Below are 14285 nucleotides of genomic sequence, written 5' to 3' on the forward strand. Positions count from 1 at the left end.
TAGATTTTTGCATTTTACTGTACATTTTAAAGAACAAGTCGGAGAAAGTGATGTAGAGAAAGGCAACATGATCAGGGCTATGGAAGCTAAGTCTTAGGAGGAGGAACTGAGAGAAGTAGCTATTGTTAGTTTTCTGCAAAATTGTCCAGGGGCGGGTATGATAACAGTCTTTTTATTAGGTGCATGTACAAAAGGGGCAGGGCTTAAATTGTAGCTGCCCCTACAGTCATGCACACCCTGGAATTCACAACTTTAGAAGTTGATGGATGCTGGATGTGTTTAGACAATCTGTGGGGATGCCTTCATGGGGATTTCTGCCATGAGCAAGGAGTAAAACCATCATTTCAAGGATCCATTTCAGCTGAGTCTATGATGCATAATGATTTTTATCTCATCACCTGCTTTGTCTTTCTCTATTTTCTTTCACATAATGCAGGGGTCCTCAAACCTGACCACTTTAAGACTTGTGGATTTTAACTCCCAGAATTCCCCAGCCAGCCATGGCTGGCTGGGGAATTCTGGGAGTTGAAGTCCACAAGTCTTAAAGTGGCCACGTTTGAGGACCCCTGGCATAATGCCTGTCTTAGGAAAGTATTGGAAGTACCCATTAGAGACATCATGGAAGAGACTGTGTTTAGTTAGATAAGGTACTTTTTTTTTGCAATACAGTTTTGCACGCATTGCAGTATTTTTTTGCAAAGTTGCATCCCAAGTGAGAAAAAGGGCATCCGGGTAGTCCTCGACTTACGACCACAGTTGAGCCCAAAATTTCTGTTGCTAAAGGAGACATTTCTTATGTGGATTTTGCCCCATTTTATGACCTTTCTTGCCGCAGTGGTTTGAGTTAGCGGCACGGTTGTTAAGTGAATCTGGCTTCCCCCATTGACTTTGCTCGTCAAGAAGGTCACAAAAGGGGATCACGTGACCCCGGGACACTGCAACCGTCATAAGTATGAGTCAGTTGTCAAGCATCTGAATTTTGATCACGTCACCATGAGGATGCCATCAGAAGTGTGAAAAATGGTGGTAAGTCACTTTCTTCAGGACCGTTGTAACTTCACTAAGTGATCTGCTGTAAATTGAGAACTTCCTGAAGGAACCTTGATTATCAAAGTACAACATGTATACAGTGAGGTTGGCTGAGCCTCCCTTCGTGCCCCCACCACCACCGCAACTCACAGTGACAACAAACCCACCATCTTGTTACCTGTCTATAGAAGATTGCATAAGGTTTTTTTTTCGTGCTTCAGTCAGGATTTGGGTGTGTGTGTGTGTTGTTTCCATTTGCTAACATTTCTTGCAAAGCCTCTGTCATCTCCCTACTTTGAAGACTCCACTCTACTGGAGAGTAAGTTTGGGGGGGGAGGGCCCTGCTCTGGCAGCGGATTTGAGACTTGAGTTTGACTGAGAACTCAGATGTTTTGGGGGCACATGCTTGTACTTTTTATTACAGGGGTTGAGTGCGGTGTGAGCGAGGCAACGTCTAAAACTCTGTCCCTCTGAGGGAACAGTTCAATCCGGTTCTGGTCCGACGTTTGGGAACCCAGCGCCTCAGGTGCTGCTGTCAATTCCTTTCCCAGGGCCGGCGTCCTTGAAGGCAGGAAAAGGGCTCTGTTTGCCACCTCTGCTTCCTGTCACCTATAATATTGTCATTACATGCACGGCAATGTTATTGTTGATTTTTCTTCTCCTTTTGCCTCTCTCTTTTCTCCGCTTCCACCATCACCAACACCACCTTCTCCTCCTCCATTCGGTGTGCCCGTGTGCCTGTAGCACCGCCGGACAGATCCCAGCACCAGTCCATTATACAGCGAGGGTCCTTGCATTCCAAGCTGTCAGGTAAAAAATTGCATTTGATGCTTGGGGGTGAGTGCTGCGCATTAATGCTTTGCTTGGACTTTAGGGGCATAGGTTGTGATGCAGGAGCGTTGGCCATAGAATGAGATTTGTTGTTAGTTGTGAAGTCGTGTCCGACCCATCGCGACCCTATGGACAACGTTCCTCCAGGCCTTCCTGTCCTCTACCATCTTCTGGAGTCCCTTTAAGCTCACGCCTACTGCTTCAGTGACTCCATCCAGCCACCTCCTTCTCTGTCGTCCCCTTCTTCTATTGCCCTCAATCTTTCCCAGCATTAGGCTCTTCTCCAGTGAGTCCTTTCTCATTAGGTGGCCAAAGTATTTGAGTTTCAGCTTCAGGATCTGGCCTTCTAAAGAGCAGTCAGGGTTGATCTCCTGTAGGACTGACCGGTTTGAACGCCTTGCAGTCCAGGGGACTTGCAGGAGTCACTTGTCCAGCACCATAGTTCAAAGGCCTCAATTCTTTGAGATAAATGAGATAAGATAAATGAGATAATGCACCATAATTCCTTGTAAAGATGCTCGGAGTTTGGAAATGGAGACTCAATCATTCAGGCCAAAAGCCTCCCGAAAGGTCATATCATGGCAACCGGATCAAAGTTTTTTAATCTGAAACATTTTGTTACTCATCTTCATTTACATATTGCAATACATTTTTGGGGAGAAACCTCTGCAGTTGGTGTAGCAAGAGTTAGTAGATTCCAACGACTGTCTGATTCTCTGCCTAACTAATTATTATTATTGTTATTTTATTTTTATTTAGACTGATGAAGTTACTTGGATGAGTATCGAAACATCTCAGATTAACAAATTTTGATCCAGTTGCCATGATTTGACTTTTTTAGATCCTTGGAGTGCAGATGGCACAGGGGGATGCAGAGATGTGGTTTCAATTCCCTAGTCACCAAAATGCCTTGGGTTCTCCCCCTCTCTCCTCTACCTTCCTCTCCCCCCCCTGGCTTTGCAAAAATAAACTTGTTACTGAATGAATCCCATGGGGGGTGAGGAGTTTATCGAATCATAAACTAATTGAACAAACTGACTTTTGCATTAAATAAAATTGTGCCTTCCTGGGGACGCCCTGTTGTGAGGAGAATAGGTGATAATCAGGGTGTTTGTTGGCAACATTTTCAGAAGTGATTTGCTACTTACTATCAAGTGCTGAGAGAGAGGGCACTGACCGAAGTCCCCCAGCTGTTTTCATGTCTAAAACTCACGTCCCTTGGTTCTAATCTCACACCTTTAACTACAGCATCAATCTAGCTCTCAGTGTGCAACAAAACAAAATAAATATTTAAACCAATTTAACACAAACCAAGTTAAGCTTTTTGCACAAATGCAGTTTCTGAGTTTTTAACTTGACTTTGGTTAAGGGCCCTTTGCTAAAGCTAGGAGTGTGATGCATAATATAATAGCACACTATATTCAGCTTTCCTGCCTGTCTCCTTTTAAGCGAGGCTGTGAAGATTGCTCTCCGGCTCACTGCATCTTGTTCTGCAACGCCACGTAGCAAAAGAATTGTGGAGCTCTTCTTAGGACCTTTAAGAACTTTCTAAGAACTAAGATCTTGCAATGGGTGGAGTGTGTGTGCTTCAGCATGAGTTTGGGGACCTGCTCTTTAGAACTTTGCTCAGGAACACAGGATCTTCAGGCAGCTGTTACAGAAAATTGCCCAGGAAAATGCCAAGATGCCTCGCTAGCTCTCCTTTCAGTCCCAAACTCAAATGTTTATTAAATTATTATTAAAATGCTTATTAAATGTATTAAATGAAAATTATCTGCCATGCCAAAGCCACGAAAACTGCCTTCCCCAGCTTGGCATCCATCAGCTGTCTTGGGACTTCAATTCCCAGAATTCCGATCCAGCCAGGCCAAGATTGTTGCTGGCTATGAATTCTGGATGTTGAAGTCCCAACACATTGCTGCTGCTTCCTGAATGCTCCTATCCTAGGATAGGCTATTGTTTGCACAGAAACATTCTATGCAGTTAATCTGGGTGGTAGCTAGGAGGCACAATTGGCCTGTTGTTGTTTTTTTTTAATTGCAAGCCTGCCCATATTTTTGGAGCACATAGATGTGTATGCACTTGCATTAAAGTCACAGACCCCCCGGCAGAAGACATGATAACATGATGGCATGCAAATGATGTCCACCAGACATGATACCCCATATTCTTCTGAGGTTATCCATGTATGAACTGGACTTAGAAGAAGATGATATACAGTCAAATGTTTTGTGTGCCAGACAGGTTTCTTCATCTTTTTCTGCATTGAAAAAGAGAGGGGTTTCAAACAGTGTTGAAGTGACACGATGAGGAACAAGTCCAGGCCCCAGAGACTCTTCAAAAGTTACCACTCAATTGTAATTTTTAGAATGGAATACAACAACACTATTAAATATAGAGAAACCATTTAAGTGAGGCCAGACTTAAATTTTGTCCTGCCCCACCGACTTTGAAGGGTGTGTTCCTCACATGCCATTCCAAACTATGTTTTGGGATCCTAAGACCCTAAAATGTGGACTCATGAATTCAGTGAGGGAGCAGAACCCAGGTTCAAAACCATCTGCAAAAGCTCCCTAGGTGACTTTTGGCCAGTCAGCCTAATTTACTTGATATTGTTACGGAGAAAAAAAAACTGGAAGAGGAGATGCCGTTCCCATGAGCCTCTGGGAGAAAGCTTTAGGTCAGGGGTAGGCAACCTTGGCTCTTTTATGACTCGTGGACTTCAACTCCCAGAAATCCTGAGCCAGCATGACTGGCTGAGGAATTCTGGGAGTTGAAGTCCACAAGTCATGAAGGGGCCAAAGTTTTCCCCATGCTGGCTCAGGAATTCTGGGAGTTGAAGTCCACGAGTCATAAAAGAGCCAAGGTTGCCTACCCCTGCTTTAGGTGAAGACTCCACATGTCCACCTCAATGTCTGGTGACTTTATGGTCAGGTTCCTGAGGTGTCCTTAGCAGCATTGTGATCCAGCTTTGCTTAGCTATTTTGAGGTCAGCCCAAACAGAGTAAGAGTTGCCATTTTAAGAAAGAATTTTTTTTAAATGGAGGAACATAGATGGAACCTGATTCCTGGATCATCTTTCTCTCTGTCTAGTTTCAGAAATACGTTCTCCATCTCATATGAGCAATCTGAATCGCTCAGCGTCTCTTTGCTACCACGAGCGCACCGAGTCCATCTCTTCCAATTTCAGTGGCAGCAACAACCAGCTTAGTGCCAACGTGACTTCCCAGTATCTCTCAGACTTCAGTGTTCGTGCTCTTACGGATCTCCAGTATGTCAAGGTGAGCCTGAGGCCTAAGCCTCCCAACAGTTTTTAACTGAACTAATTCTTCATTTTATCCATTCAAATACCATAAAAGCAGATTTATTTAAAAATAGAGAAAGCTGGCTTCTTAGGAGAATGGCTTCTCCTTAACAAGCCGGTTTTGTATATTGACTGAGTTATTATTTCAGTGTTGGCTGGGCCCAGCTGGGGTTGCTTCTGTCTTGAAGATGTGTCCACTGGAGCTTCATGAGTGTCGATCTCAGGGCACAAGAAGTGGAGAGTGTCACGAGAGAAACTCTTGACGTCTTTCACAATGTCTGGACCACAGATAGCACTTAGACAGCACTTAGACTTATATACCACTTCTCTAAGCGGTTTTACAGAGTCAGCCTCTTGCCCCCAACAATCTGGGTCCTCGTTTTACTGACCTCGGAAGGAGGGAAGGCTGAGTCAACCTCGAGCCGGTCAGGATCGAACTCCTGATATGTAGGCAGAGTTAGCCTGCCATACAGGTAATCCTCGACTTATGACCACAATTGAGCCCCAGATTTTTGTTGCTAAGGGAGACATTTGTTAAGTGAAGTTTACTCCATTTTGCAACCTTTCCTGCCCCCGTTGTTAAGTGAATCACTGCAGTTGTTAAATTAGTGACACGGTTAAGTGAATCTTTGCTTCTCAGATGTTCGCAAAAAGGTGATCACGTGACACCCCCCCCCGGACACTGCAACCGTCATAAATACGAGTCAGTTGCCAAGCATCTGAATTTTGATCACATGACCATGGGGATGCTGCAATAGTCGTTACTATGAAAAAGGGTCATAACTCATTTTTTTCAATCCCATTGTGACTTTGAATGGTCACTAAATGAACTGTTGTAAATTGAGAACTACTTGTACTGCATTCTAACCACGGCTCCAGATAACTGGATGGGAATCCTTGTGGCTAGGGCTCTGAAGAAAATGCGCTTCAGGATGCTGGATAACCCTACATGTGCTAGAGACCACCCATCTCTCATATTATCTGTCTGTCTTGTGCGGTCAGACGGGGTCAGGTGCCGTCAATCAAGCAACGGCATCTAGGGAGACCTAGGAAGTGGATCTGCTCTGTCAGAGCTTCTGCCCCTGGAACAGCCAGACATTCCCACAGCCGTCCCCCACTCTCCTTCATGGGACCCCTAAAAACTGTGGACCTTTTACTTCAGGGATGATATGGTGTGTGTTTTTTTTTAAAAAAAATAGTTGGGTAATCAACTCTCCTTTAGTTATTTGATTGCCTTAATATAAATATTTCGCAGAGCATTTCCATCTTTAGATAATGGGCATTCAGTAGAACAGACATGTCAAACACAAGGCCCGGGGGCCGGATCCGGCCCGTGAAGTGGTTTCATGCGGCCCGCGAAGCCATCCTGGAAACAGTGAGGGAACGGCCCCCACTGCCTTGGCCCTGGCCCAGAGACCCTCCTCCTGCCAGAGACCCTCAGATCTGTCCCACTCCTGCCCAGGCCCCCATAGGCACCCTTGATGCGAACAATGTAGAGCTGGCCACGCCCACCCACTAGGTCACGCCCACCCAGTAAGCCATACCCACCCGGCCCCTTGAGGGCAACCGCAATGCTGATGCGGCCCTCAATGAAATTGAGTTTGACACCCCTGCAGTAGAAGATTCTATTTCTGAAGAAGATGGATAGATTCAGCAGAAACCAACTGAAATGATTACAGTGTTTCTGGGTTATTTTATTTCTTTTTCCCAGGAATGTACAGTTGTCCTTGACTTATAACCGTTCGTTTAATGACCAAAGTTACAAACAGCACTGGAAAAAACGACATGACCATTTTCACACTTCACTGCCATTGCAGCATCCCCATGGTCATGTGATCAAAATTTGAATTCTTGGCAACTGCTTCATATTTATGGCAGCCGCAACATCCTGAGGTCATGTGATTCCCCTTTGGTGACTTCTGTCCATGTTGCTAGTCCTTGCTGAAAATGCATGATGCTGATGAAGATTTGTTAGGTTAAGGAATCAGTGCTTTTCATCCTCCCCATGATTGGCAGAAGCAATAGATAATGCAAAAGAGGAATACGGACAGGCGTTGCAAACATGCTTTCTTTGCATAATTTATGCACGCACATAATATAAGATTGCTTTCCACCATGCCCAGCTTGAGTTAGTATTACATACAGCACAGTGTGAAATCACAACTGCCAGTTCTTTTGCTGATGTTGGCATTTGTATGCATTGAGTTTTCCAAAGAACATGGTATATGTGTGGATCTAAGCAGGCTGGAAATTTTGTAATCGACCAATAGAAATTTTGTCAATGTGCAAATTTTCTAAGTGCCACCCAAAATTTTTTGACATGGCATCCAGTGTACCTATTAACCAGTGGAACCACCATGGCTGATTTTTGCCATAATCTTTCATCTTCTGTTTTCAGCTCTTGATCGTTTGTGATTTTCTACAGTTGTCTGTCTTTTGTTATCTTCCAGTATTGCCTCATCAATTATCCACACTTCTTTCTTTTCAACCACAGTTCAATCTGGTGTGTTTCATTCCAAGAGTTGGTCAGTTTTTGTATCTGGAAATCCCACAATATTTTAACCTCATTTTCAATGCTTTTTTCAACTCCACCAATTTTTCATTAACGGCATAGAATAACTCTTACAGACGTTCTCGTTCTAACACCCTTGTGGCGACTGTGTTGTGCTGTTGTTTAGAATCAGTTTCTGCAATCTTGTTCTGTGACCCTGACTATATGAACTACCGTTTCTTCATCCGAAAACATGGTGAATTCTGGTCACCTGACTATAGGATGCTACAAACAGCCTGGTATAGGATCTCCTGCTCGAGCAGGGGGTTGGATTAGAAGACATCCAAGGTCCCTTCCATCACTAATATTCTATGTTCTTTTTTTTCCAGTAATTCTTAGATTTATTCATAAAGAAAGCAAGGAAGACTTAATTTCAATTTCATCTATTAGAATAAATTGCTGTTAAATTAAACTGCGTCCTATTATCCAAGATTTACTTTAGTTTCACTTTCCACGTGCCCTAGAGACTTGAATAAGTCTCTCAGTTTAGACAGTTTTATTAGTTTATGTTATACAAAAAAATACTAAAGCAAATAGTAGGAAAAATAGGGAAGGGAGGAGTGAGGAGAAGAAGGGGAGAAAGAAAGAAAAGGCGTTGACTTTAAATGCCTTGAATAAGGCATTAACATCGAACCTCAACTTTTTTATTGTTGTTGTTAGCTGCGAAGTCGTGTCCGACCCATCGCGACCCCATGGACAACGTTCCTCCAGGCCTTCCTGTCCTCTACCATCTTCTGGAGTCCCTTTAAGCTCACGCCGACTGCTTCAGTGACTCCATCCAGCCACCTCATTCTCTGTCATCCCCTTCTTCTCTTGCCCTCAACCTTTCCCAGCATTGGGCTCTTCTCCAGTGAGTCCTTCTCATTAGGTGGCCAAAGTATTTGAGTTTCAGCTTCAGGATCTGGCCTTCTAAAGAGCAGTCAGGGTTGATCTCCTCTAGGACTGACCGGTTTGATCACCTTGCGGTCGAAGGGACTCGCAGGAGTCTTCTCCAGCACCACAGTTCAAAGGCCTCAATTCTTTGGCGCTCAGCCTTTCTTATGGTCCAACTTTCACTGCCATACATTGCAACTGGGAAGACCATAGCCTTGACTATACGCACTTTTGTTGACAGGGTGATGTCTCTGCTTTTTAGTGTGCTGTCTAGATTTGCCATGGCTTTCCTCCCCAGGAGCAAGCGTCTTTTAATTTCTTGGCTACAGTCCCCATCTGCAGTGATCTTGGAGCCCAGGAAAATAAAATCTGTCACTACCTCCATTTCTTCCCCATCTATTTGCCAGGAATTGAGAGGGCTGGATGCCATGATCTTGGCTTTCTTAATGTTAAGTTTCAACCCAAGTTTTGCACTCTCCTTCTTCACCCGCAACAAGAGGCTCTTTAGTTCTTCTTCACTTTCTGCCATTAGAGTGGTATCATCTGCGTATCTTAGGTTGTTGATATTTCTTCCGGCAGTCTTAATTCCAACTTTTGATTCATCTAGCCCTGCCTTTCTCATGATGTGCTCTGCATGTAAGTTAAATAGGCAGGGTGACAGTATACAGCCTTGCCGGACTCCTTTCCCAATTTTGAACCATTCAACTTTTTACTTTTACATAATAGTTTAAACTAGCCATTTTCTATCACAACAGATCTATCTAATCGGTAAAACAAAATCAAAGTTCCATTTCCCCCCCACCTATTCTATGTTCTATAAATCGAGCACCCAAAGTGTGGTTACGTGACCACAGGGGTGGGCCCAGACATCAGAATTTCAAATCAAGGTTGTAAGTCCCATTTTCGAAGTCCGTCATAACTTCAAACGGTGGCTAAGTGACCAATCCTACGTTGATCATAATGTTTCAGTATCATTGTTTAAATCGTGCTTCTTCGCACTGAGCTTCACCCGCGCTCTCTTTCTTTGCCCTGCAGATCACGCGCCTCCAGTACCAAAACGGTCTCATGGCCTCCCGCCTGGAGAGCTGTCCGCAATCCCCCGACGGGAGCCCCCCCAAACCGGACCCCTCCTCGCCAGAAAAAGGGAGCACCCCGTCCAACAACGAGATGATTGGCCTCCTGAACGAAAGGAACTGCCAGCATCAAAAGACGAACCACAACCCCCCCGAGAATGTGGTCTGACCCCGGCGTTGGGGCAGTTGGCCCGGCCCAGCTCGCCCACTTTTTTCCTTTTCCAAAGACCCAAGAGTGCCCGCAGAAGATTCCGATTGTGTGTCTATATCAACCTCAGGTAGCAGCTGCAATCTGCACTCTCTGGTACTGTTCCCGACTCGCCTGCCCTGTTTTTTCCAGGGAGGGGGTTTGGAACTGGGAGGGGAAAGCAAGCCAGCCAGCCTTGAAAGCAATCGGAAGCCACCTACTCTAAGGTGACAGGCCCCATCCTGGGTCACCTGCACGATTCTGGGTTCTTCCCTACCTGCATCAGAGCAAGCTGGACCAGCAGGACAATTAGACTCCCCCTTTCTCTGGGCTGGTTTTTAACTCAATACAGCGGAGAGGAAGGCAGGCCGCAGGCAGAGCCAGAGGAACCTTGAAGCAGCTGCCTTTTTTTTTCCAGAGTGCCCAGTTCTGGCACTGCCTTCCCCACCCTGGAAGGGTGTCCTTCAAAAAGGAGCACGTAGTTACAAAGGCGGCACCCAACTCGACGGAGGGGACGCAGGTTTGTGGAGATGCCAGCCAGCCTCTCTTAATAAGACAAGACTTCGTTTTCCCACCTCAGGGAGTTCTGAGACATTATTATTTGGGATTATCTGTTCCCCCCCCCCTTTAATCAAGCCATTGGGGTATTGGAGGAGCAGGGATGTGCCTGACACGGAGGAACCAGCCAGAGTTTTCACGTTGGTGGAATCTGTCCCTTCTCCTTTTCAGAAGGACCTCTGCTTTGGGAGAAAGTTCATTTTCCTGATTCAACCCGGGTTCTCCATTCGTTCCAGCTTTTGGCTTCTGTTTCAAGGGACCCTAACCGAATCAGTCGTGGGATAAGTAACAGCAAGAGGTCAACTGAACGTTACATCTGGTTGTATCTCAGATAAATGCCTCTCTAGGTTTTGGGGTTTTTTTTCCAAAGTTTCTGCAAATAGAAAACTTAACGTGGCGAGACAAATGTCGAGCAGAGGTACAGCTTTTCCTTTGATGTACTTTGTTTCTGCTCGCAGGGAGTTGTCTTCGTTTGGGTTAATAATTCTCATTTTGTTCCTTTCCTTTTAACCGGGGAAGATTTAAATGAATATGCTCCACTGTCTGTCTCCGGAGGTACTGTTCATTTTGACAACTCGAAATGGGGCTATAGTTCTATATAGTCAGTCTCTTGATTTCCAGTTTCAAGGTACCCTATGCATTGGCGTGAGTTTCTGGTGCAATCGGAAGCTTTGGGATCACTTTGCGGTGTTTGGGGCTTGCAAATTAAAGGCAAGATTAAAAATTGGAACGTTCTGCGAGTATTGCAGCTGAAAAATGGATTGTCATTCCAGCTCAAAATGCTTGGATCATCTTTTGGGAGATGATGCAAACACGTGGCTGTGACTATAGTAACCAATTATATTTTGTTGTATTTCTTTTTCATCCTGACTTGGATCCAAAGTCCTCCAGGTTCAGTTGTGGACCACAAGTAAACCATGTTTTATTGGGATATAGGAAAACTGAGTGAATTTGATTATTACATTATCCAAAGATAATGTTATCCTTTCTGTTTTTCTGTAGCTTTTTACAATAATTGTTTTCTACTGGTTGGAATCAAAATAGGAGCTCAGGCGGTTAATTTTCAGTGGCCAAATATCATGCAGTTATTACCTTGATATAAAGCAACTTCGTGTACAACACATATGGGTGTGAGACGTGGGGACAACTTGGAGGCATCTTCGATAACAGTTTTTTTGCGAACAAGACACTGAGTACGATCGGTGGATCAAAGCAAATAGGCAAGTTTCATTTATGGATGCATTCGTTGGGACAGGTGTTGCATCTGAAGCAGCAATGCCACGGAGTCTGTCCTGTGTGTATGAATGCTCAGGTCTTCAGCAGATGTTGCAAACTTGAAAAAACCAGATGTTGAATTAGCGAGTCAGCTCTTCAAGGCTGGAGAGCACCTATGAATGTACACTCATTTAACCCCTCCACTTGTAATCAGTTACCATTCAGAAACGCCTTTTAAAATTTGCAAACCCATCTCAGAAAACAGAATCGTTTGCGCTTCCTGGTTGAACGTTTTCATTCCTGTCTCCCTGCCGTCTTAAATTCTCATGCTTTCTTCTACAAAAGACATCCCACTTTTCAATTTGCTTCCTGTGACCCTCAAAACCGGCTGGAGTTTTAAATTCCTCCCCCCCCCCTATCCTTGCTGTCAAGGCCTTGGGCACAATGACAGCTTCTCTCACACTTGAGAACCATCCAGATCTGTAAGGCTTTCATCCCTAGAGATAAAAGGTGATGAAAACTAGGGCATTATGGGAGTTGTAATGAAACACATCTGGAGGGAATTAAGTTCAAGATGGCTGCCTACCATACACTACTCTTCTTTTGAGTTGGATTAGATACCCCCTGACTTTATGGATACTTCTGTGTTATTTTTGGGTGACAATGTAGAAGTGACTTCCCATTGCCTTTTGCAGGATTTTTTTTAAATAGTGGTCTAACTTGCAGTTTGGCATCTCCTTGTGGTGTCCTGTCCCAGCATAACCAGGTTTGACCTTGTTTAACTTGTTGAGATCAAGCAAGGTCAGCCATTCAAATCATAAATGTATGTAACTGAATTAAATGATTCTCATTTCTGTTTTGCCCTCTTTCTTCTTTTCAGTTGAATTCAAGAGTGTAGTTTCCTCCTCACCCAAACCCCACCTACCCTTGTCATCTCATAAAGGATCAAGCACACTAATAAATAGTGTATGATTAACAATGCTACAACAATGCTAATAGATCCCAGCTATGATTTCACCTGAGTTACCTAGTAACCTCTATATAACTAAGAATTTAATTAAGAAAATTAAAATAATTAAAAACATCGTGGCACCTTGTTTAAAGAGGCATGGCACTTACTGTATTTATTGCAGAGGTTTTATTCTCCAGAGCCTCATCAACTTCCGAGTGAGGTTTGGTCAATCTTAAAAGGGATTCCTAAAGTGGATATGCTTCCTACGTAAAGGAAAAAAGTTTTAAAATTAATCATTACATCTTGCACAACAGATGAGTGGCCAGCAGAATTGTGTGTTATGGGGAATAGTTGACCTAGCTCAGGGATCTTCAAACTTGGCCCTTTTATGACTTGTGGACTTCAACGCCCAGAACTCCTCAGCCAGGCACATGTGCCTGACTGAGGAATTCTGGGAGTTGAAGTCCACAAGTCATAAAAGGGCCAGGTTTGAAGATCCCTGACCTAGCTTGATATATCTCCTACTCAGAGGTTCTCCGTTTCACCTCTGTGTGAATCCTTCTTCAGGGGTTTCTAGTGCAGGAGCTCATGAGGAGAGACAGATGGCGGGTTTTGCTCGCTCTCATTTGTATCATGGTTTATTTTGCATACTGATTTTCATTTCATAACTCAGGATCACGTTGCAGCTCTGTATCCATAGGAGAAACACCTGCAAATCATTGTAAGCACCTCTTATCAGCCCAGTGCATCCCAGAAGCGCTTTGAAAAAAAAGGCTTCGGTTTGCTATGAACAAAACCAGGATGGGCAAATCCTAAGCAGCCAGAGCTGCTATGGGCAGAGGTGGGGGGGGAATTTTTGATTCTTTTTGAGTTTCGCATCCAGAGGAGAAGAAGCTTTTAAAACTAACTCTACTGCATAATACTGTGCATTTTAGCGATGGCCGTTCAGGCTGCCCATTTGCACAGCTGCCATTCAAGGATATTCTAAGGGCCACAGAAAATGGCTTTGGTGCAGATGTAACCTCAGGACCTCAGCCAAAAGGAATTTAAAGTCAAATCCCAGAATTCATACTGTGCTTGAGATTGCCCCAAGCAGTTGCATAGTGGGGACCCTTTTTCTGGCCTCCCCCAAATCAGCTGGAGTTTCAAGTTTGAGAATGTCCATCTCCGTTCTTGGAGATGTCGAAGGTTTCTCTTATAGCAGTGCCAGACATCACCACGATGTCTGGGGAAAAATAACAAGGATGGCAGCCTGAAGTTGCATCCTTGGCAATTTAAAGATAAGTAGAGAAACGTAGTTCGCTAATTTTGCTCCCAACGGAAAAAGGTCCTGTTTCCATTGAACTAGAATGTATGGTCTAATTAAGTTGTGCAGCAGGAGGAAGTACGGTACTTTGTTAGCGTGAGTTTGTTACCAGTAAGCCACTCTATACAACTGGAAAGGAAAAATGGGATATGGCAGACTCTTCCTGTGCTTAAGATTGGCTTGGGCCTCAGCTGTGGGAATCTTGCTCTCCAGCTTGGGGAAAGCTGACAGTAAAACTGGTGGGGGTTCCAAGATAAAAGCATGAATCATTTGGAAGCTGTGGTCCTCCTCCTAAAATTTGCCATTCGTTTAGGGCAGAAACAAATGGGCGCCGGTGGACATCTTGTCCCCACACGGGGCTTGCATTCAGGTTGAAGGTCAAATTCGGAATGTGTCCCATTTTCCA

The 14285-nt window shown here is 44.3% G+C and overlaps 1 protein-coding gene across 1 annotated transcript in view; it reads left to right on the forward strand.

The window, feature by feature from the left end:
* The window catches only part of CNNM4 (cyclin and CBS domain divalent metal cation transport mediator 4), a 72053-nt gene extending 59142 nt beyond the window's left edge, over positions 1–12911 (forward strand). The window contains exons 6-8 of the mRNA XM_081333577.1: positions 1774–1839; positions 4954–5141; positions 9624–12911. Of these exons, the coding sequence (XP_081189703.1) occupies positions 1774–1839; positions 4954–5141; positions 9624–9830 (461 nt within the window). The 3' untranslated portion in view covers positions 9831–12911. The remainder of the gene's footprint in view (positions 1–1773; positions 1840–4953; positions 5142–9623) is intronic.
* The last annotated feature ends 1374 nt before the right edge of the window (positions 12912–14285 follow it).

The sequence above is a fragment of the Vipera berus genome (genome assembly GCF_964194415.1).
Source record: "Vipera berus genome assembly, chromosome: 8".
NCBI classification, from domain to species: Eukaryota; Metazoa; Chordata; class Lepidosauria; order Squamata; family Viperidae; genus Vipera; species Vipera berus.